This window comes from Talpa occidentalis, unplaced genomic scaffold, assembly GCF_014898055.3.
Source record: "Talpa occidentalis isolate TD23 unplaced genomic scaffold, MPIMG_talOcc4v2.1 talOcc4.14, whole genome shotgun sequence".
Classification (NCBI taxonomy): domain Eukaryota; kingdom Metazoa; phylum Chordata; class Mammalia; order Eulipotyphla; family Talpidae; genus Talpa; species Talpa occidentalis.
The window spans coordinates 77678117-77700757 of record NW_023601433.1 but is presented as its reverse complement, the minus strand read 5'-3'; the positions used below and the strand labels follow the sequence as shown (position 1 = coordinate 77700757).

The 22641-nt window shown below is 48.8% G+C and overlaps 1 protein-coding gene across 2 annotated transcripts; it reads left to right on the top strand.

Moving 5' to 3' along the window:
• The first annotated feature begins 2029 nt into the window (after positions 1 to 2029).
• DAO (D-amino acid oxidase) lies at positions 2030 to 20042 on the top strand. Of its 2 annotated transcripts, none has more exons than XM_037511004.2 (11): positions 2030 to 2166; positions 8684 to 8886; positions 10090 to 10204; positions 10456 to 10532; positions 11276 to 11341; positions 12273 to 12327; positions 13944 to 14048; positions 14892 to 14974; positions 16479 to 16596; positions 17253 to 17351; positions 18441 to 20042. In XM_037511004.2, the coding sequence occupies exons 1-11, from the start codon at positions 2107 to 2109 to the stop codon at positions 18570 to 18572; spliced, it is 1113 nt and encodes a 370-aa protein (XP_037366901.1). In that variant the 5' UTR covers positions 2030 to 2106; the 3' UTR covers positions 18573 to 20042. The 2 variants fall into 2 exon arrangements, with proteins under 2 accessions (XP_037366901.1, XP_037366903.1); XM_037511006.1 differs by lacking the exon at positions 2030 to 2166 and adding an exon at positions 3929 to 4025.
• The last annotated feature ends 2599 nt before the right edge of the window (positions 20043 to 22641 follow it).

Here is a 22641-nt window from a genome sequence, read left to right as displayed (position 1 = left end):
GGAAAGTGTAGTGAATGATAAAAGCAGGTCAAAATTGGTAGAGAAAATGTGACTCAACCAAGAGTTTTGGTGCCATTGGCTCGTGAGTAAAGTTGGGTCCCTACCCTGCCTTTTATTCTCCAAAATTAATCCCAGATGAATCAAATATTTAAATGTAAAAAAAAAAAGGCTCAAAGGCTCTAGAAAGTCTTTGTATTTTATAACATGAGGTGGTATTGGTGGGGAGCAAGATGTCTAAACATGACATTAATGGCAGAAATCCTAAAGGGAGAAAAAAAGGAGTAGAGTTGATGGCAAAAATATTTTGAAAATGTCATATAACAAATTAGGGGAAATATTTGCAACAAAATGATGGGCAAAAAAAGGCACTTTATAAGAAAAGAAACCCAAAGGTCCATCACTATCTGAAAAAAATTGTAGTCTCATTAACAGAGCTGGCATTAGGGTAAGGTGTGTGTGAGTGTGTGCACGCATGCATCGTGCATTTGCAGATTTTAAGAAGGCTCTCTTAGGAAGGTGCAAGTACCTGAGGGCAGACAACCCCCTTCAATTTGTCATTGGTGAGAGTCATTCTGGCAGGCCATCTGAAGTGTGGATCTACATTTAAAATGTGTGAACTCTCTGGCACAGAGATTTCCATTTTTAGAAATTGTACCCAAGGGAATAACTAGACAAGTGTGCCAAGAAACACTCGCTGGATATTTGTTTGTCATATCAGAAAATGACAGGGACAGCCCCCATAGGGACTGTCTTGAAAAATCATTCCACCTGGGGGACAAGGTGTCCTGTGTGTCTGGCTGCAGCTGTTCTGTGGTGCTGTACTCCCCATGTATGACACGGGAACAGAAGGGAGAAGACCTGCCCATTTCTGTCGCCTGGGTGTGTTTCTGTTAATATTGGGGATATACACTCAAAAATATCAATGGCCCCTATTGATATTAGGAGGTGGAATTAGCTACAGGTGATTAGTGCTTTCTTCTTTATACCTTCTGTGTTGTATGTATAATCACAGGGGGTATGCTTACTTCAATACTTAGAAGAGTAATGATAGAGTAAATTTCATCAGAGAGAGTATGGGGGGTTAACTGTTATTCTATAATACCACGTGATGCCCCCACCTCACCCAGTTCTGCTTCCTGCAGAGAATTTTCAGGTAAATGACCCTTGTGCCCTGGCCTGAGTGTACTTCAGAGCAGCTAAGAGGCCATGTTGTTTATCAACCAGTCAGTGCATCAAAAGGATCTTCAACTCCTACAACTCCTGCCAAATAAACAGAAATTGCTTCCAAAGGTTCTTCAGGGCCTTTTAGCATGCTGATCAGTGAGTTTTGGATTTCAGAGAGGTTTCTTAATGGCCTTGTCATCACCAGACCAGAATGAGCCCATTACCCCTGAAGCATGTCCCTTTGGCTCCTTGGACCTCAATTTATCCAACTGTAAAATGGACTCATTCAACCAGATCCATTTTCCTCAACTTTTTCTTTTTTGTTTCTTTTTTAAGCTGACGCCCCTCTCTGATAAAGATCAAAGTCTTCATCCCTCCCAGGAAATACCTTCTTCTTATTCCAATAGCCAAAAATCCTGCAGGACTTCCCTCTTTTGTAGTTTGTATCATGAAAACCAAAGGTGTCTCCCCACTTCATTTCCCCAAATTAAATAATAACACTGAATATGCTTCCTGCGCACAGCACAGGACTTGCAAGAGACACAACCCCTCTAGTCTTGCAGTGCCCGGCATCCCTGGTGCCTGAGCCGCTTCTCACCTCTCTGGTAAGCTCTGTAGTTAAGCATTTCAGCTCTGGCCATGGTGAGGGATTCTGCATAAAAGATAGGGTGTCCTCTGTCACCATCAATTGGTTTTGACCTGCTCTTAAATGGTTTTATTTACTATATGTGGCAACCCTAACCTGGATTCACATTTGGGCTTCTGCATGTAGACAGTTACTGTTGACAAATTACTTCATTTTTCTCTCTCCCACTCTTCATTCCTCCCCTGCTTTATTTCCACCCCCTCGTCTGCCACTCTCTAATTGTGCCAAGCACATTAATCTCACTTTTATATGCAGCTTGATGGAAGTTCTTTCACGGATGCCCTCCCGTAATCTCCATGCAGATTAACAGCAATGTTTCCAGCATCTCTTGCTTCCCAGTCAGTGCCTCCCCAGAGGTACGATCAGGTACCACTCAGCAATGCTTCGGTCAACAATGAACCACATATACGATAGGGGACCCAATACACTATACCTTCTAGCCTAGGTGTGTAGTGAGGTGGACCATCTAGATTTGTGTAGTTATACTCTATGACAGTAACAGCACAATGAAGTCATTGCCTAGTGTCACATTTCTAGAAAGTATCCCCATCATTAAGTGACAGATGACTGTAGTCACGTCCTACATTCTCTATCATGGTTGATTAGTTTTGCCTGTTCTTGAATTTCATATAAATGAAAGACTACAGTATGGACTCTTTCATTTCTGACTTCTTCTGCTCAATATAATGACTGTGGAATTCATCCAGGTTGTTATGTACAGCAATATCTGTCCTTTTCACTGCTGTATAATATTCCACAGTGGAAATTTTATGAAAATCCTACAACTTGTTTGTACGTTCTGTAGTTAGCTTGTTTCTTGGTCAAGGTTATGAATGTTCTTATATAAACCTTTTAATTGATATGTGTTGTTATTTCTCTTGGAAATATATATAAGGGTAGGGCTCTTGGGTTTTAGGTTAGGTATATATTCAACATTAGTGGGACACTAGAATCAAGTTTTTGAATTTCAGTTATAAAGTGAGCATCTACCTTATAGCGCTGTGAAAAAATTAAATGAGATAATCCAAGGTAAAGTATTTAGAACTGGCATTTGGTGTATTTGTGTTCACAAAACACAAATCATTGACAGGATGGGTGAGGGGTGCACAAAGGTATCTGATTAACTTTTGTTAACCTTTAAGTGTTCCCATGATGAACTAGAGGTGCAAGAAATTTTCCAAAGGGACATGAAAATGGTACGTGACTATTGTAAAAAAAAAAAAAAAAAAAAAATCAAACAAAATGGAAGTATATAGAGTAAAAGGAGATTACCCTATCTTTTTTTTTTTATAGTTAAAGAAAGTATAAGCACTAAGTTTTTGCCTTCATCTTATTTTAACTTCATTTTTTTTTTATTTGATGATGCTAAGGTGGGGGAGGAGGAGGCTAGACCTTAAAGTTGATTGATGTAAAGGCTGTCTTACCCTGGGCTAGTTGGTCCAGCTCTCTGGGCCTCAGTCTCCCCATCCAAAGCAAAGCCCTAATGATACTGGGCTCTAATAAGCACAGTTTCAGGTCTACCCCTGGCAGCAGAAGGACCTGGAGTCCTGCCGCTTGTGTCTCTGGGATACGAAAGCAAAGGACCACGCATCCTCATAGCCCAAACAGGCGTTGCCTTGAGTCTGTCCTTGGCCTTGTTCACCCGGCGTCCCAGAATGGCACTGGACTGGCTGTTTGGCCCTGGAGCCCCTGTTCTGTACCTCTGGCTTCTCCTCAGGGACTGCCAGGCTGGCCACCCCCACCCCGCAGGCCAGGCCCACAGCAGCCCAGGGAACATCCCTCCCCTCCCCCAGGATGGCAGCCAGAAGAGGGAAGAAAGAGGATTGTCTCCAGCTGGCCCTGGAGACAGCCCTCCTTGTGCCCATCAGCCCTCCAAGAGCCCCTGCCCTCCCTCCCTCCCTCCTTTCCCTGAGGCCTGTCCACGGGTGCTTGGGATCCGCCAGAAAAGTCAGGCAACTTTTCAGGGACCAGGGCAAGGGGAGGGAGGTCTGGAGACTTGGCTGGGGTCCAGCTCCTGGGAGCAGCTCACTGCCCAGCCCCACCTCTCGCTGTGTCCTGTCCATAACTCCGGACTTTGACCCTGAGTTCCAGCCCTGGCTGGTGGGCAGAGGGCTGAGGACAGGTCCTCCAGAATCAGAAGCCTCCCCTCAGGGCTAGGACCCGGTGTGCACTGTAGCTGCCGCTTGCCTTACGAAGTTTGGCACTCCAGGGTCAGGTGAGTGGCACACACCCCTTCGAGCTGGGGTTGGAGGTGGGGGCAACAGAATGCAAGGTCTCTCTGAGTCAACAGAGAAAGTTCCACCTTAGAGCTGGAGGCAGGTGACAGCCAGGAGTCCGGCAGCCCTCTAAGTCAGCGCCTTCAACCTCTCCAAGCCCGTCTTCTCTTATGGAAGACGAGGGTCCTAGCTCACCTCTTGCAGGGTAAATCTGAGGATTGAAAGAGGTAATGAATGTCAAGTACTTAGCACAGAACTGGGCTCATAGCAAGTAATCAATAAATGGTAGTTGTTATTGTTGGGGGGGCAGGGAGCTGGTAGCTGACTTGTCAAGCATTTATAGAATCTGCTCCATTTTAAAGATAAACTCTGAAAATATCAGCTTCATAAGAAGCAGCCATATGGTGTAAACTGGAGGCTGATTATGCTTATCAGAACTCCATCCCCTTGAGGATTTTTTTTTTAGAACAAGACATTCGCATTCCTTGTGCCTGTAGCAATCATAGACATAAGTTGTTGCAAATACCCTCCAAGGAACAAGAGAGGGTATAAGCAAACAAATGCTAAGCTGAGAGACAGACAGAAAGTCAGGTGCAACTTGTCACAGGCTGAAAAGTTTCACCAGGCAATGCAGAAAGCACCGATAGAACTGGGTCAGCCAGAATGTCATCCCACCCTGGCTGCGTGGCTTAGGAGAGTGACTTCCCTTCCCTGAGCCTTAGTCCCACATCTGTACAACCTTGGAGGGCAGCTGAAAGGATTAAGTGAGAGGATTTTACACCACATCTACATGTATCCCACAAGAGGCAGACAGCCACAGTACACACACACACGCATGCACTCACGCACGCACACATGCACACACCACACACACCCGCATGCACCCACACATCCCAAGGTAATAACCTCAGCCATTTGCATGTTCCTGGGTGCACTCTCCAAGCAGGCTTAGTTGAAGGAATGGCATAAAACACAGGAGAACAACAATGCTACTAAAAACACCAACAGCCACAGGAACATGGCTGGTTCCATAACTCAAGGGTGTGTCTGCGAGCCCAGAAGTTTATTACCCACGCGCGTGCGTGATTTTATACAAGGCTGCATCTGTCAGACCATAGGGTCTGGCTCCTGCTTCTAAGAAGAACCTCAGACATTTATATTCACACACACACACACACACACACACACACACACACACCCCACAGTTGCTACAATCACCATCAATTTGATTCGTGTATTTATTAAGACAGTTGACGTAGGACATGTCCTTTCCTTTGCATTTCAATTCCTACCAAAGTTAGACTTGACTTTTTTCAAGTCAAATGGGCCTGAGACACTGACTGCTTCTTCCCACCTGCCTGATCCGCCGCTTGTCAAATTGTGTGACCAACTGGAATAGTGTGACATTTTAGCTCATGAACTTGCAAGTCAGGCCGGTCAAGGCTGCTGCTCACTAGTGAGGGGTCTGAGCCTTGGTTGCTTCATCCATAAAATGGGCATGACGATAGCCCCGAGGGGTGGTGGATTAAGTAGATATCGCAGGGAACGTTCCCAACACCAACGGCTGACGGCTGACGCGGACCAGTGGTGAGAAACCAGCAGCTGCTCTTCTAGTCTTGTTACCTCCATATTTACCAGTTTTGTTTCTGGACTCTTGCCACTCACAGAAACTTTTAACCCCAAGGCCCCAGAAACCAAACCCCAAGATTTTGGATGAGCAACTCTGCTTCCCTGGACCTGTTTTCCTGTCTGCCTGAAGCCATCTAGCTCATCTTTCAAGTTTCACACGCTGGAGAAACTGAGCTCTGTGCGGTTACTAGTTCCTCTTTTTTTTTGGCCAGTGGGAACCAGCTCTTGCTTGGGGGCCCCCTTATGCTCTTCCCTTGGGCTCCTGGCCTCTGCTCGCAGAGACTTTGCCATCCCTCCCAGCCTTGCTCGCAGAGACGGCTGTGGCTGAAGAGCGTCCTCTCTGCCCAGAAACCCTGAAGGGCTTTCAAACACTCATCTTCTCTCTCGCACGCATTTCTATTATATAAGCAGCTCTTCCCCTGCCACCCACCCCAACTCAACCCTTTGCTGGTTTTCTAGGTGACAGGAAAATGGAAAAAGTGGGCCCTGGCAAAAGCAGAGCTGGGCTCACAACCCTTCCTGTACCTCGTGTTCTGATCATTTCCCTCGCTCCTCTCCAGCCTCAGCTCCCTCATCGTGCACCGGGGCAGTGGTCATCATCGCTGTCCTTTATTATGAGCCCTTGAGCTCTCCATGGGAATTTTCTTTTTTGATCCTCTAAAGAACTCAACTCATTCATTCATTCATTCACTCATTCATTGACTATTTTAGGCTCCGGGGAGAGAGCACTGGACAAACTCCAGCCCTTCTGGAGCTGATATCCTGGTAGGGAGACAATATTACGGGAGCATTATTAGCCCTTAAAAGCTTACAGGACAGGAAACTGAAGCTCAGCTAGAACGACCAATTCACCCCAGCTTACCCAGCACTATCGCAGCAGTAGCTCTCAAAGTCCATGTCCTGGGAACCCCCTCCATCCTGGGTAAACTGGGGAGGCTGGTCATGCTTGTTTGGGCAAGTTGAGAAACCCGTCCAGGGTCACAGCTGGTGTGTGCAGGACCAGGCTGTGAGCCTGGTGTTTCTGACCCTAGTCGGGCTTGTGCCTGCCACCTGCCTCCATGCCACCAGCCTCCTGGTTTCATTAAAGGGAGTTTGGGAAATATAGGAAAGCCTCGTACTCTGGCCTCCTTATTGTTAATGTACAAAGGTGGTCAGACTCTAGCGATTATGCAGGGGCAGTCAGCAGCCCCAGAGAGGGGAAGTGACTTGGCCAAGGTCACACAGCAAGCCAGAAGGGAAGCCAGGCCTAACTCCCTTTGTTCCTAGCTCCTTCTCTCCTCCCAACGTCCTTCCCACTGTTGCATGGGGACACAGGTGGCTCCTGTGTATTGAGGGCCTACCCTGTGCCAAGCACTATCTTAGCAGCTGTCATTTAATCTTGGGATGGGGGTTACCCCTATTTTACAGATGAGGGAGTTGTCTTTCCTGATGGGGAGGGAAAAGAGGGGTCCCCGAGAGGGTCTGCCCCTCACCCTCCAGCTGGGCAGCAACCAAGCTCAGGCTCAGGGCTGGAAGGAGAGTCACCCAGAGGAACGATGCCTTCCGTTGTTTGCTTCTATCTCCAACTTGGCTGCTGAAAGCCCAATGGAGTCCAGTTCTCGTGGGCTGGAGCCATTTCCCCCACTTTGCAAAACTAGGCCATATTGAGAATGTCCTCCGTCCAGGGCCACAGGCCTGAGTTGCCAGGAGCCGAGGTTGGAGGGAGAAGGGCTGTGAGTCAAGAAGAGGGTAAGTTGAATTTGGCCCTTGCGGGCACAAAGTGTCCCCTTGTTCTGCCTCAGCAGGAACCGGCTTAATATTTCCCTGCTGTGTGGGGCCCAAGCAACTTCAAGGTCAAAAGCCTCTACGCCTTCTAAACTCTGAGGGCCCAGACAACTGGGCACCCCAAAGCAGGTACTAAGGGGTTGCCCAAAAGACATAGACCTGAGTTCTGAGGGCAGATATGGCATCCGACATGCTCGCAGCTGCATCCAGTGGCTGCCAGTTTGGCACACAGTAGGTGTGCAATAAGTGTGTGTGAGTTTACTTTAACTGAAAATTAAATTCCACTTACTGGGGCCTCCCAGGTGGCACAAGGAGTTAAGACGCAACCTATGAAGATGTCTGCAGCCACTGCAGCATGGGAGCAACCAGCCAGGGAGCAACCCACATGGTGTGCAGACCTCTCCTGCTGCCCGCTTCTCCCCTTAGCAGTGTACTTTGGTCAATCTGCCTGTTCTGTTCCCCACTCTGTCTCTGGTGAATCCCCTCACCCCCCATACCACTGGCCTACACCCCAGTTCTTGTATGCATAAATAAATAATCTTTAAAAAAATTGTTTAAAAAATTTTTAAAAATTAAAAAAAAATGCCACTTACTGGCTGTGTGAGCTCAGGTAAGTTACTTCATCTTTCTGAGCCTCAGTTTCCTCATCTGTGAGACGGGGCCAAATGCTATAAAACCATGGAGGGACTTAGCTGAAATAATCTGTGGGAAACACTGAGAGCTGGGACTGGCACACAGTCGGTGCCCACAAATGTCAGCAAATCACTCCCATTGCACTAGACACTGTGGTAGGTGCTTTTCGCTTGCCATCTTGTGAAATCTCCCTCGACTGAGTTATTAGTTGTTTTGTTCATCTTCCAGAAGCTGAGTCTCAGGAAGCATCTTGTCCAAGGTCAATGGCCAGTAGGTGGCAGAGCTGAGATTGGAAGCCAGAGCTCATGGTCCAAACCACTAGGCCACCAGCCTGCAGCTGGCTGGGCTCTTGGCTGTGACGATTTGTATTCCCAGCGTGAGGACAGGTGTCCAGGGAGGCTCCCCAGCGAAAGCTGCATTACTTACCACCTAGGGGACCTTGGGCTGTTGGCTTTGCTTCTTCATAGCTCAGTTTTACCATTGGTGAGGGTTATCCACAGAGTCAAGCAGAGAAAGGGCTGGGCAGTGTGGGCCACTTTTTAAGCCTCAGTCAATGGTGGCGATGATGACTGAGTTCGTGATGACGGAGACGATGGTGATGATGGTATGTCTCAATCCTTCTTTCCTGCAGGCTGGCACGATGCGTGTGGTGGTGATTGGAGGAGGGGTTATTGGACTGTCCACCGCTCTCTGCATCTATGATCACTACCACTCAGTCCTGCAGCCGCTGGATTTGAAGGTCTACGCAGACCGCTTTACCCCGCTCACTACCACCGACGTGGCTGCCGGCCTATGGCAGCCCTACCTCTCCAACCCCAGTAACCCACAGGAGGTGTGAGTAGCGGGCCCCAGAAGGTGGCCCGGAACCGAGTCTGCGGAGGGGATTCCCCCACTCAACAAGCACAGGCTACTGTCAAAGTTCTGACCTGGCATGACGTAAAGAAATGTTAATACATAATAAGCCCTACTATGTGCCAGGCAATAGAGTTTTTCTCCATTTCTCCCCTAAACTGGGTGACGGTCAAGGCCATATGTAGGGGTGAATACTTCCAATGGGTGGATGGAAGCTCAGGTTTACCAAAAGTTGCAAATTTCTTATGTTAATCTAGAAACTGCCAGTTGTTTCAACAACAAAAGCCACAAATGAAAAATGGCTCAGGCAGATGTTTCATTTTCATGCCCATAAATTAAAACACCAATGTTCCTGAGCAGTGGGTGTCAGTTCAGGGGCCCAGGCTCTTTCCTCCTCAGGCTCTGCCATCTTCACCAAGCCTTCTGATTTCGTCATCGTGTAGGAGGAACATGTGGGCAGAATATTTAGGACTCATTGGCTAGAACATAGTCACATGACCACACCTACATGCGAGAGAGTCTGGGAAATGTAGGTTAGTTCCCGCTCGAGTTTACAGGGGTGATGCCAGAGAGTGAGCCTAAACCCTGTGGCTTATGGTCCCCAAAGTTAGTCCCCTGAGTCACTCAGGACTTTCATTTACACTCAACAAGCAGGTCTCCCTGGTGGCACAAGGGGTTAAGATGCAACCTTTGAAGCTATCCGCAGCCACTGTAGCATGAGTTTGATCCCCGGCCAGGGAGATACCCATATGGCGAGCAGACCCCTCCTGTCTCTCCTGCTGCTCCCCTCAGCAGTGTATTTCAGTCAGTCTTCCTGTTCTGTTCCCCACTCTGTCTCTGGTGAATCCTCTCACCACCACCCTTACACACCTCTGGCCTGTAGCCCCGTTCTTGTATGCATAAATAAATAAATCTTAAAAAAAAAAAAAAAAAAAGCTCAACTAGCTATGTGATCCCAAGCCAAAGCTGGGTTCCAAATCATGGAGAGGGAGCATCCTTTGTTCCACCCTCTTATCTAACCTATTAATGGGGGCATATTGGAAAGCTGGCAGTGTGGGGAAACCAGTAGGCACTTGGGGTACTGCAGGAGAGAACACGGTTCATGCAAGTTGACTCTCAGAACTTCTTTGTTCAACTTGGGGTAACAGAGACTTGGGGTGACCAGAGTCTGGGGAATGCTTCCAGGCACTGGAACCAGCAGACCTTTGACTACCTCCTGGGCCACATCAATTCTCCCAAGGCTGAAGACATGGGCCTGGCTCTGGTCTCAGGCTACAACCTCTTCCGGGAAGCTGTTCCGGTGAGTGAGAGTCTGTCCCGTTGGGGAGACCCTTTGTCACAGACAGGAGCTGGGGCCCTGGGTCTGGGGGGTATAAAAATGCGCTAAGAAAAGAATCTACCTCAACGGGTGGTTGTGAAGATTGAATGGGGTGGTATAAGTAAGATGCTTGCAAGAGAGCTTAAAACACAGTAAACATTATGTAAATGTGTTATTAATGATATTATTGACTTTTGTCCATTCCTGTGCCCTATTCACTCCTTCCCCCATAGGACCCTTTCTGGAAGAACACAGTTCTGGGATTTCGGAAGCTGACCCCCAGAGAGTTGGACATGTTTCCAGATTATAGGTAAGCTTTATATCCACTCTGAAGCCAAACTGTGTGGACTCAAATCTCAGCACCATTTATTAGCTGTGTGACTTTAGACAAGTCACTTAACCTCTCTGATCATCCTCAATGGGCCTGTGTGACAGAGGGGATGAGGCCTCACACTTCAGACAGACTAGTGCAGAAGGCAGCAGGAGACGGATGCACCAAATTCCTTGTCCCAGCCAGAGCCAGAGCCCCCAGAACTGTGGTCTCCAGTTGCTCTGTTCCAGTTCCTTCAGAGAGGCCACCCACCCAGCTGAGATATGGGGTAGGGAGGAGGGGATATGGAGCCACAGCTCTTATGCCCTGAGGCACCATGTCATTATTCTGTTTTGCAGATGAGGAAACTGAGCTTCAAAGAGGTCAAGTCACTTCCCCAGGTCACACAGCCACTGTGACATGTCAGTCCAGTGGTGTCATCCCAAATTTATTCTTTCCTCTACCGCCCATGCGTCTCTGGTTCTCTCCTCAACCCGCCCCAGACCCGAGTCTCCTGGACAAAAGCACATCCAACCTCCAGTGTCAGGGATGGCTTTGTCTGACAGAAAAGTCTTCCTTGACTTAAGCTGGAAATGGCTCTTCTGTTGTACTGCAATCAGTGAGCCTCGATATACCCTTTGAAAGCCCAAAGTAGGCAACTACTCCCACCTGCACTTGGTCCCCTTCCAATGTAGCTCTGATTCTGATTCTTTATTTTGACATTTTGCCTGCTGTGACGCTAGCTATGGATGGTTCAACACAAGCCTGATTCTGGAGGGGAGGAGATATCTGCAGTGGCTGACAGCGAGGTGAGAATTGCAGCTTCACTGTGAGGGAAGCATCCTCCAGGGACAGGGTGGTTGTGGATAATTGTTTATGGAATTCACCTCTGTACTGGCAAACCCCACCTGTGAATAAAACTTTTAAAAAATCTGGAATGAATAATGCCTTTGAGCAAATGGCCTAGAGTGTTTAGATTCCAGGACCCCACTTTATATCTCCTGAATCAGAACCTCTGGGCAGGGCTCAGAATGTTGGATTTTAAGGAGTTTCCCAAGTGATTCTCTTATGATCAGTCAGGTTTGAGAAGGACTTATTAATCCTAATCATGGGATGCTTATGATTCCTTTTCAGCCTCTTCTAGTTAAGAGAGCTCCCAGTTTTTCTGCCTCGCATAGATAAAATATCCTGAGATTATGGTACACTTTTTAGATGGCATAGTCCTATTCCTTTGATGTTTCTCATAGTAACAGATATTTTTACTCTGGGGCTTTCAGATGGAAGGGTTGGGAGTCCCCAGCCCACCTCCATCCTTTTGTCCTGCTTCTGAGAAAGGGGCATTTGGAATTCCCCCCCACCCCACCCCACCCGGCCTGCCCCTCTTCCATGCTGCATCTCTTACCCTCTGATGATATGATGCAATATATATGGGCTAGTAGGACGCAATATATATGGGCTAGTCAGTCATTGACTGACTTTCTGATCTCCAGCGAGACCCCACTCCCATCTCTGCCTGCCCAGCAAGGGGCTTGGCCACCTCAGGTTACTCAAAGAAACTCCATGGACCAGTAGCCCCATTGAGGTGCTGTGAGCAGATTTGACTACACTGTCATTTTCTCAAAGAGCATTTTGTGGGACTAGTCATCACGGGAGGTTCTTTGTGAGCTGCCCCCACTGGGGAGATAAGACAGACAATTGACTCCTGCTTGTTTTTTTTCTTTATGTGTTTGATGATCCCAGGTTAACTGAAAGGGGGGTGAAACTCTTCCAGCGGAAGGTGGAGTCTTTTGAGGAGGTGAGCTTCGGGGTGGAAGGGGATGTGGGAGGAAGAGCACAGAAGGGTGGCTTCTGCTTCCTGTTGCTGGGGTAGGGGCTCCTTTTTCAGGCGCCCAGAGTGAGGACTCAGGCATTCTGCTTCGATGTTGGTTGTAGAAGCAAAGGGGAAGTAGGAACGCTGTGACCAGGGGAAATAACTTATATCGGAGCCTCAGGGTTCCGGGTCAGAAAGTTCACTGCCTCTTACCACCTCTTGCAGTATCGGCCGCACTCATCCCCAAGTACCAGACACTGGCTCACTTCCTGCCAACACCTGGGTTAATGTTTCTGCAAAGTCAAGGCTCTCAGCTGACTCATTCCAGAATAACTGCCATGCATAATAATGAGAGTAGCAGCTGTGTCATCAGGCATGAGCTGTGTACCGGGAACTTTGTTGCATGACTTTACTCAATCGCAGCTCCTAGAACAGTGCTTGGCATGGGGAAGGCACTCAGTACATACAGCTTCCAGCACTGACAGGTCGGTGCTTGAGAAACTCAGTGAACTCTGACAGCCCTCACAGCCCAGTGTGGCCAACACCGGCTGGTGAACAGTTCGTGGGCAGGCGTGTGTCCCATGACTGCCCTATGGTGGGGAGACCTTGGGACCGGCTAGCAGGAGTTTGGGTGCCACCAGGCTACATACTTGAGCTAGTGAGCATCCCATGGACTCTCAGAGGTTCCAGCATGTCTTCTGCAGATGCCTAGCAGAGCAGAAGGCAAGAAAATAAAGTAGAAGGAGTGAGAAGGAGGGAGAGCACTATTTCTGCTCCCTTTCTGATTTCTTCTGGAAGATTCCAAGAAATTTCCCAACACTTCCACAGCACTCTGTTCCATACTTTTATATCCAGAGTCACATTTGGATCCTCACGGCAGTCTGTGATTGGGTATTACCCATTTGATAACTAAGGAAGCTTCCAGAAGCCTGAGCCACGAGGAGGGGAAGGGACATTTTTGAGGTCCCACAAGGGGTGAATGGCAGAGGGGAGCTTTGGAGGCAGGCCCATGGATTCCTCCCTGGGTCTCCTCCCCACTGCTCCACAGGGAGCCAAGAACTGTGGTTGTGTAACTGGAAGACAGAAATTCGGGCTACCTGTCACCACCGAATGCCAACAAAGTAGAGACAGGAATTGAATCTTTAAAGTGTCCTTTAATCAGACAGCCGGCAACCTGGAAGAGGGGGGTTAATACCCTAAAGAAACCGCCTTCCCATTTCATTTCTAGCTAGTTTTTTATAGTGAGTTGAACAAAGACAGTTCAGCAGTAAGCAGCCTTCACTACTGCCAGGAGATTATGATGTCCAGCCCCTGCAGCTCCTTATCGCCCTCCTGGACCCCTGGCCTCAGGCTCATCCCACTGTGCTGAGGCTGGTCCGCAGAAAGCACTTGCACCCCGCACCCCACCCCCAAGATGTGTCCTTGCGCTGGAAAATTAACTCATAGCTCACAGGCCATAAACAATATTCGTGCAGATTTCCCACTATACCAGTTTAGTGTGTCACCCGGTCTTCTCCCCCTCCCCAGCCCCATCAGTTGGAGGAGGAGGAGGGAAAGAGGACTCTCACCCTCTCCCATAACCTGCCTGTTGGTTACGTCAGGTGGCGAGAGGAGGCGCCGATGTGATTGTCAACTGCACGGGAGTGTGGGCAGGGGCCCTGCAGCCAGACCCCCAGCTGCAGCCAGGCCGGGGGCAGGTCATTAAGGTGAGTGTGAAGAAGTGGGGTGATTGGTGATGCCTGTTAGTGCATCTCCAGGGACAGAGAACATGTCAGGGCCGTCTGTTAAAGGAGCACCCAAGACTCCAGGGAACTGACGTGTTAATGAAGCAGAAAGGACCAAATCAATCATCCCAAACCTTTCCTTTGAGGGCTTCTTCTCAATAGTGCAGCACGTGTAGCTCTCTTCTTACACCTATGTGGAAGCTACATACGCCAGCATAGTCAGATAAAATGCTCTTGTGGAGTGTTTGCTAAGTGAAGGCACAGGCCGGGCATCTCATTGTAGTAAGGGATTTGATCTTCACCACCACCTTTGGAGATGGGGGCCTTACCTCACCAGTGCCATCTTAAGATGGGGAAACTGAGGCACAGAACGTTCAACAACATGCACAGGTCCGCAGAATAATGATGTGGTGGAATTGGAAATGGAAGGCAGAAACCTGGCTTACAGTGTGTCAGCATCTGTAAGTCCGCCTCTAAGGGTGCTTGGGTGTGAAGCACACCTATTTGTGCACATATGTGTGTATGTCTGCCTGTGTAAGTCTGTAGGTGAGCAAGTATGTTCTAGTTTGGGGCTATTGTGTATGTGCATTTCCATGCATGTTGGCTATTCTGTGGGCCTGGGGGTGAGGCTGTGCCATGCTTCAAGGAGCAGGGGTGGCCTCAACCCGGAGGTCTCTTCCTGCAAGAGCAGACAGTCAGGGCAGACTTAGGGTTGAGGGGTCCTGGGAGGGCTGAGGAATGGGTCTTGCCACTGTTCCCTAGAGGGAAGCAGGTAGGGGGGCTTCATCCATCCAATCTCCTGACAGCTTTCTTCTCAATCCACAGGTGGATGCTCCTTGGATAAAACACTTCATCCTTACCCATGACCCAGGGAGAGGCATCTATAGGTCCCCATACATCATCCCGGGGTAAACATCTCTCAGCCTCTGTATGCCCTTGCTGCCTGCCCCAGGGCCTTTGCTTAGGCCCTTCAGGTCTTTTCTTCCAGTGTTGTTGTTTTTTTTTTTTAAGATTTATTTGTTTGTTTGTTTGTTTGTTTATTCAAGCACTGGGTACAGTCAGAAGCGTGGGAGGGTGAGAGAATTCACCAGAGCCAGAGCGGGGAGCAGAGCAGGCAGAAGGACCGAAGGACACTGCTGAGGGGAGTAGCGGGTGGCAGGAGAGGTCTGTGCACCATGTGGGACCCTCCTCCAGTGGCCAGGGAGCAGCCAGGGATCGAACCAGTGCTGCAGAGGTTGCAGGCAGCTTCACGACCCAGCGCTCAACTGCTGAGCCACCGGGGAGGCCCTCTTCCAGTGTTTTTGAAGTGTAGTTGAGCCATTGAATCCCTGGGCCCGCCCTTGTTTGGGCTCTATCTTGAATGTGGTTTTGGGTGACATTGGTCGTGATGCTGTAGACAAAGGTAGTGGACATGATGGCAGTGATGCCAGACATGATATGAATGGGAGTGGTGGTGGGTATGGTGAGTGAGGTTGATGGTGATGATAATATTAATGGTAGAGGTGACGAGGCTGGAGAAGAGGGTTATGTTGTTCATGGATGATTATCCTGGTGGCAGGAGAGATAGTATGACTATTGATAGGGAAGTCAAAGTTGATGGGGGTGGTGGCTGGGATAAGGATAATATAGTGGTGACATTAATGGGGTGGTGCTGATGACAGCAGTGTTGATGGTGATGGCTGGGGGTGGAGGTGGTTGTTGGTGCTGATGGAAATGACACTGTCAATGATGATGTTAACAGGGTGGTAGAGATGACAGTCTCGAAGGCAGTGTTAATGGCATGACTTGCTGACTGTCTTCTGATAAGAGCAGGATAGAAAAGATAACAATATCAATGATGCTGTGAAGAGTGATGGTGAAGATGATGAACAGGGTGGTGGTGATGCTGTATTAACCGCATCACGGAAGGAAGGTGATGTTGATGATGGAGATGACAATATTTTTTCCAGCTTTATTGAGATATAATTGACATGTAACATTGTGTGCATTTAATGTTACAACATGATGATTTGCTAGATGTATAGATTGTGAAATGCTCCCCATGAGGTTAGTGAACACATCACCTCACATGATTATAATTTTTTGTGTGTGGTGAGAACAATTAAGGTCTACTCTCTTGGCAACTTTCAAGCATTTAATACAGTTTCTTAAACTCCAGTCCCAAGGCTGTCCATTAGACGAGATGAGTGTTGACAGCGATGTTCATGGTGCCGATAGAGATGGCAGGTGACGGTGACAGTAATGACAAGGGCAATTGCCATGGTGTTGATGGGATTGCTGGCAGGAATGGCCACGTTGGTGGCAGTTGTGATTTACACAGACATGGTGATGAAGGGTGATGGTGACAATGACCCTCAGTTATTTCAAAGGCTTCATTTTCCTTCATTCACAACCCGCCTCACTTTTGTACAGGATCCAGACAGTAACTCTCGGAGGCATCTTCCAGCTGGGGAACTGGAGTGAGGTGAACAATATCCAGGACCACAACACCATCTGGGAGGGTTGTTGTAGCCTGGAGCCCACACTGAAGGTAAGGTGGGGAGGGCACCATTGCCCTACACAGGGTCCTGGCAGCGTGTTCACTAGGAGACTTGAGGATGGAAAGATACCACCACTGGGATAATTAGGCAAATTAGCTCTAGAAGAAACTGTGGGATAGACCAGTGTTTGCTTATGCACAGGGGACTTCTGCTGTGGGTTGATGAAACCTTGGCCATGACTAAGAGTTGCTCTCTCTTGAGGTAAAATCCCCCAAATGCCTTATTCTGTCTTCCAAAGGAGTCAATGTAGTTGTTACAGAAATCTCAGTGTTCACAGTTGCCTGCTAGTGTGATGGTGATGGGGTGGTGGTGAGGGTGGGGTGGGAGTAATGGTGGGTATGGATGGTGATGAAGATGCTGAGGATGGTGATGAGGAAGAGGCGTTGGTGATTTGATACTATCATGGTGGCTGGTGGTGGCTGGTGAAGGTGGGGTAGCTGATGGAACTGGAGTGAGGAATAGTGAGAGGAATGATGTCAGTTGCTGATGAAAGTGGTGACTGTGACGTGGTGCTTAGTAAAACGAACGGTGTTGTTGTTGGTGGTGACAATGATTTTAATGAGATTCCAAAAGTGAACTCTCCATCCTAAAAATAACAGCAGAAAAATAAAATCCAGAGATGAATTACTAACATTTTTCTTTCTAGGATGCAAAAATTATTGGTGAATCATCTGGCTTCAGGCCAGTACGCCCTGAGGTTCGGTTAGAAAGAGAACAGCTTCGCTTTGGGCCTTCGAAGACAGAGGTATGCTCTCCCCGCAAGGAAATTAATGACTCTCCTCCGCAAGAGGGCTCTGGAATTTTCAGGGAAGTCACGCCTGGCCTGGGGCTCCCCACAGCTCCCTGGCAGGAGGCATGGTGGTGGATAATGCCCTCTCATCTATAAATGGGGAAACTGAGGCTCAGTGATGGCAAAAGACCTGCTCAAGGTCACATAGAGGGCAGCACCTTGAGTTGCTAAAGGCTGTGGTCAAGTAGAAGGAAAACGGGCACTTCTTAAGCACCTACTTTGTGCCCATGACACAAACGATCTTACTGAGTCTCCCTTGGAACAGGGCTGTGGGCGGGGAAGTCACTTGTATCCATCAGCCCTCTCGTGAGGGCAGGACAGGATGTGGTTGGATTTGACTTCAGAACCACTTCCCAGATGTCCATTTTGTGGCTTCCGCATCATCTCTCTGGGGTCCTCTCTGTCCTCTCTCTCAGGATAGGAGTGGGGCTGTTGAAAGGGTGGGCGTTGCCCTGGGCTGAATGCAAGGAGCTGACCTGGTTGGCGGTGGTTGGGCTCTCACCAGGAATGCAATGCTCCCCAGTAGGCGTCACCTCCTCGCTTAGCTGTGTGTGAGTTGAGTGTAGAGAGTAACACACAGAGTTGAACTCTGCTGATGGCTAGGACCCTGCAGGTCTGGCCTCTGTCCCCAGGATGAGTTAGCACCCAATCCAGAGCACCCCCCTGTGTTGTCCCTTGTCTTCCCTCCCGAGATGAGGTGAAAGGCCCATCTGTTAACACAGGACAGCCAACATTTCAGGGCAGGATGGGTACAAAGAAGGTGATTTAAGGAACTATGAGCAATTGGATGCCAAGGGGAAACTTCTGGCCTCAAGTTCTGGATGATTTTTCTTTTCCTGTGCTGAGTGCAAGAAGCAGGTCCATCTTGTAAGCAAGAGGAGGCTAGGGGGTCATCTTCTAGCTCCCCAAACAATCCTAGGGCCCCACCATCCCTCCAGGGTGCTGAGAGGACCCCTAGTGACAAGGGGCTTTGCTCAGGACTCTGCAGGGAGCTCCTGAGACTCCCAGAGCAGTCCCGGCCACCTTCTCTCTTGCCTCTCCCAGGTCATCCACAACTATGGCCACGGAGGCTACGGGCTCACCATCCACTGGGGCTGTGCCCTGGAGGTGGTCAAGCTCTTTGGGCAAGTCCTGGAAGAAAGGAAGTTGCTCAGGATGCCTCCGTCCCACCTCTGATGATGCCAGTGGCCTGCACCTCCTCCATACAGACTCCCTGCTGTCCTCGCCAATGAATTAGTGTGCTCCCCTATAAACCATGCTTGCTCCCCACCCCACCCCTGGCTCCTTCCCACAAAAAGCATGAGGTGAGAGGAAACCACAAGGTCAGTTCCTGTGGACAAATCTGCAAGGTTGAATCCAGTCCCAGCTAGGGTCCCCTCTGAGGGCTGAGGCCCCATCCTGTGTGGGCCTGACCTGAACGGCTGTCATTCCGTGAGTCTTCAGAAGAAAGGAAAGCTCAGAAAATCAGAGGGGGCAGCAGAAAACTGAAGATCATTGAAGTCACACCTATATATGAAAGGGTCTAAAAAGTCCCACTGCAGGATGCAGATCTGACCTTGTTTAACGCCTTCCTAAGCCCATTAGAGCTCCAGTGCCGCGAAGACTGGAACAGATTTCACTGCAGAAATAGCTCTACTTCACGTAGAGCTAGAGTGTGCAGGGCACAGAAGAGGTGAGGAACATCTGATGCCATTTTCATGTCCAGGATTCCAAATGGCATCAGCTGCCCACTTGAGTGGCCCCCCGGGCACCGGGGGACCCTTGAGAAGGAGCCACTGCGGGGACCATCCCACAAGGAACCTCTGTGTAGAGAATAAACTCACCAAGCATATTCTGTGCTGGGGGCAGGGGCTGATTTAACCCCCCTCCTTATCTCCTGGTTGGTAGCCCCTGAGATGCAAACAGGCCCCCAGGTGTTTTGAAAGCCTTAAATGATCTAGAAGTCACCTGAACAGCTTCATCCCTATTACCTGTCAGCCTCTGTGAAAGACCAGAAGTCTTTGTTTGTGGGGCCAGAGCACTAAGTGCTGTCCAAGCCACAGCTGTCTGCTCCTCCCTGTGCCAGTTCACCTGAGGGTTTCTTCATGAGGCATGTGCCCTGAATTTGGCCAGCCCTAAGCTAAGCAGGGTGAGAGAGCCAAGATCTAAGGTAGAGAGTTCTTGTCCTAATAATAATAGCATTTAATAATAAGTAGACGTAGCATTTGTAGCATTCAGGCTGGGTACCAGGCTCTATGCAAAACTTATGCACATTATTCATTGAATCCTCATCCCTCCACCCCCCCACCCCCCGTCATGAGTAGTTAGGTTTGGAGAACAAGGCGCAGACCGTAGTATGAGGTAAGCAGCTAGGAATGGATAGAATGTCTAAAATATTTTGATCTAACATACTAAAATTTGGAGCTTTCACTTAAAAAAAAAATCCAAATTCCTGTCTTGAGAATCAGGAGCATCCATGATACAACCAAGTTATTCAGAGCTGAGTAGCCGTCGTCCACCTGGGACTGGGCTTGTGTTCCCCCCGCCTCCACCGCGCCCCTATCCCCCACCCCCTCCTCTTCCCGCTCTGGTTCACTCACTCACGCTCCCTGGCCATCCCCTGTAGGAAATGAACTACCAATCCCTCTTATAATAAAGCTGCACATCTTCACCTGAATTCGCCTGAGTATAATTTCTGTTCCTTGCAACTAGAACAGCCTGAGAACTGTGAGGCAGGCTCCTCTCAGCTACCCCTCATCTGACCGCCATCGACTTCCTTTTTATGTGGTAATAGAATGCCAGTTTTGTGTTCAAGAGGCTGTGGGTATCCCTTCATCCTGGGGGATGTCCTTCCTTCATCAGCCCTAGAGAAGGACTCAGGCTGGGATGGGCATGTGACCCAGGTCTGGCCAATGACCTTGTCATCAAGGTCAATGTGCTGAAGAACTTCCCCGTCCAACTCAAAACAATAGAAAGAAAACATTTTTGTGACTACTCCTTCTTCATTCTAAGCCTTGGAAATAAATGTGATGGCTGGCAAATGGGTAGCCATTTTGTGACTGTGAGGTTTCACACATAAGGTCAAATAGCCAACATGCAGAGGATGCTAGAGAGGAAAGGCAAAAGTAGTTGGGTCCTTGATGACATCATTGAGCTACTTACCCTCCCTGGAACTATCTGACTCTGAACTTCTTGTTAAATGAATAATTAATACTCTAATGGTTTAAGCAACTATGCACTGGTTTTACTATTGCTTGTGGCTCAAAGTAGCCCTATCCTTTGATGTTTATTAGTAATAACCAAGGGAGACACTTGATCTCCATCCTTTAAGGCTCTCTGGTGCTCAACATTGTTTACAAAGAATAAAGAGCCATATTCATTTCAATATCAAACTTGAAGATCCTCTTTCATCTCATTTTCAACACATGTCATTTATGTGTTCCTGAGCATATTTGAAGTTAGGGAACACATACTACCCAGACTACACTGAATGTCTTCTGCCATTTTCTGAAATCTTCCCTAACACTGAGGGAAACAGATGACATTCCCATTAATGGGAACAGGAGCTTTGGGGAAGTTCAAAATTAGCTACAACTGTCTCCAAGGAAAGTCCCCACGTATTTCAAAGGCTTGGCCAACTCTTGGGGCAGCTCTTGTATCATTCAATAATATTGATTCTCTTTAAAGGGCAGGCAATTTAGAAGGCAAAGAATTTTTAACTTTTATTTTCTCAAGAAGAAAAACCCTCAGCTGCAAGCCCCTTGAGCTCCTGGGAAACATTCCTGCCCATCAGATACTCCTCCCCATTATTTGAGGGTGCAGGAGTAGATTTGCTCACCCAGCAGTGTCTGACCAGCTGGAAGGCAAAAAAGACAGCAAAGGTTCTGTGTCACCCAGGAGCGTTTAGCAGCCCAGAAATAATGAAGGGGATAGCCACTCTGGGTTCAAGGAAAGGCTGGTGTCCAGGAAAAACAGATCTACCATGCCACTTCCTCTCTGATTGCCTGGCTCAGGGGGGCTGTAGCCCATATTTCAGGGATGTGGGTCTATCTACCATTGACCTAGAACTTGAAGCTGAAGAAGTCACATAGAAGCAGGGACCTCAATGCCATAAGCAAAAAGTGCTGCCAACAGACTCAAACTCACAGTGCTGGCGGTCAGCTGCGCGACTTTCTCCCCATGTTGGGAAGGTGATCAAATTAACGCAGAATCCAGCATCGAGATGACCCCATGAACAGTGTTGGCCGTTACGCGAACTCTCACAGATGTTATGACAAACGAACTTACTTCAACCTTGCAATGTCCATCACCAACATGTTTAATAAGAGATGAACATACACATTTGGCTTCCTGAAAAAGTTTGCTTCAAGCAGAGGGTCAGTCTTCTCTGGCCTTTGAAGGGACCTGGCAGCTTCCTTCTTCCTCTCTAGGCTCCTGCCTTCATGATGGGAAAGAGGCTTCGTGTAAACCAAATCCTGAGGTGGAAGTTGCCTGTGAGGTCGTAGCGCCAGCCCTTCTTACAGAGGCCAACCCCAAACCCACTGACCTCCTTTCTCCTCCTTTGAAAATGGACACAGGTCACACGTCTGGGCCCTCCCATTCCGGCCCACCCTGCGATGCTCCTGCCATGGGGTCCTGAGTAGAAGCCCCTGGAGCTGCCTCTGTGTAAAGACCCAGCCTGCCCCTGACAGCAAGTGTGTCAGAGAAATCGGGGAGGCAGGGTCCCCGCTCCCTGACGCCGCAGGAGGTGGTGGTTCACATTACGTCCTCTTGTTTTCTCTGCCCCGTTAGCCACCTACCCACGTGCAAAATCCACAACGCACCAAACACTGAACGGAAACCCTGAGTTAACTGTGTTCTTTCCCAGAGAGTCGCCCGTCAGCCTGACCTAGGAGGGGCCAGAAAAGAAGCCCCAGTGGGGCCTTTACTGCTTCCACAGGGGAGACCCCGCTTTGGCGCTGAGCTTGGTTCTCACCTCCCTTCTGCCTCAGTCCCCAGGGGTAACAGCGTCCTGAAGGTATCATCTGGTGCAAACCCAGCTCTCATCATGGATACATCTGGATCCCCTGCAACTAGGGACAGCAGCTTTATAGGAGGTTGGGGGGCATGTGGCTCAAGTTCAAATGTATGTCCACCTGCCAGTCTCCACTAGTTAGGTCCTGGGGAGGCAAACCAAGGGGCCTCTTTTGCAAGCATCTCTTAGGCCCAAGGAAAAACTCTTTAGGCCATACCTGGGTCACCCACAATTTCAAAGCCTGGGCTGGAG

What these genes read in the sequence shown, in the direction of transcription:
- DAO (XM_037511004.2), top strand. Translation starts at nt 2,107, where the DNA reads ATGCAGATTAACAGCAATGTTTCCAGCATCTCTTGCTTCCCAGTCAGT. An exon ending in CTGCAGTGGCTGACAGCGAG is followed by an intron (nt 11,342 to 12,272) that starts GTGAGAATTGCA and finishes TGATGATCCCAG; the next exon opens with GTTAACTGAAAGGGGGGTGA. An exon ending in GCCGGGGGCAGGTCATTAAG is followed by an intron (nt 14,049 to 14,891) that starts GTGAGTGTGAAG and finishes CTCAATCCACAG; the next exon opens with GTGGATGCTCCTTGGATAAA.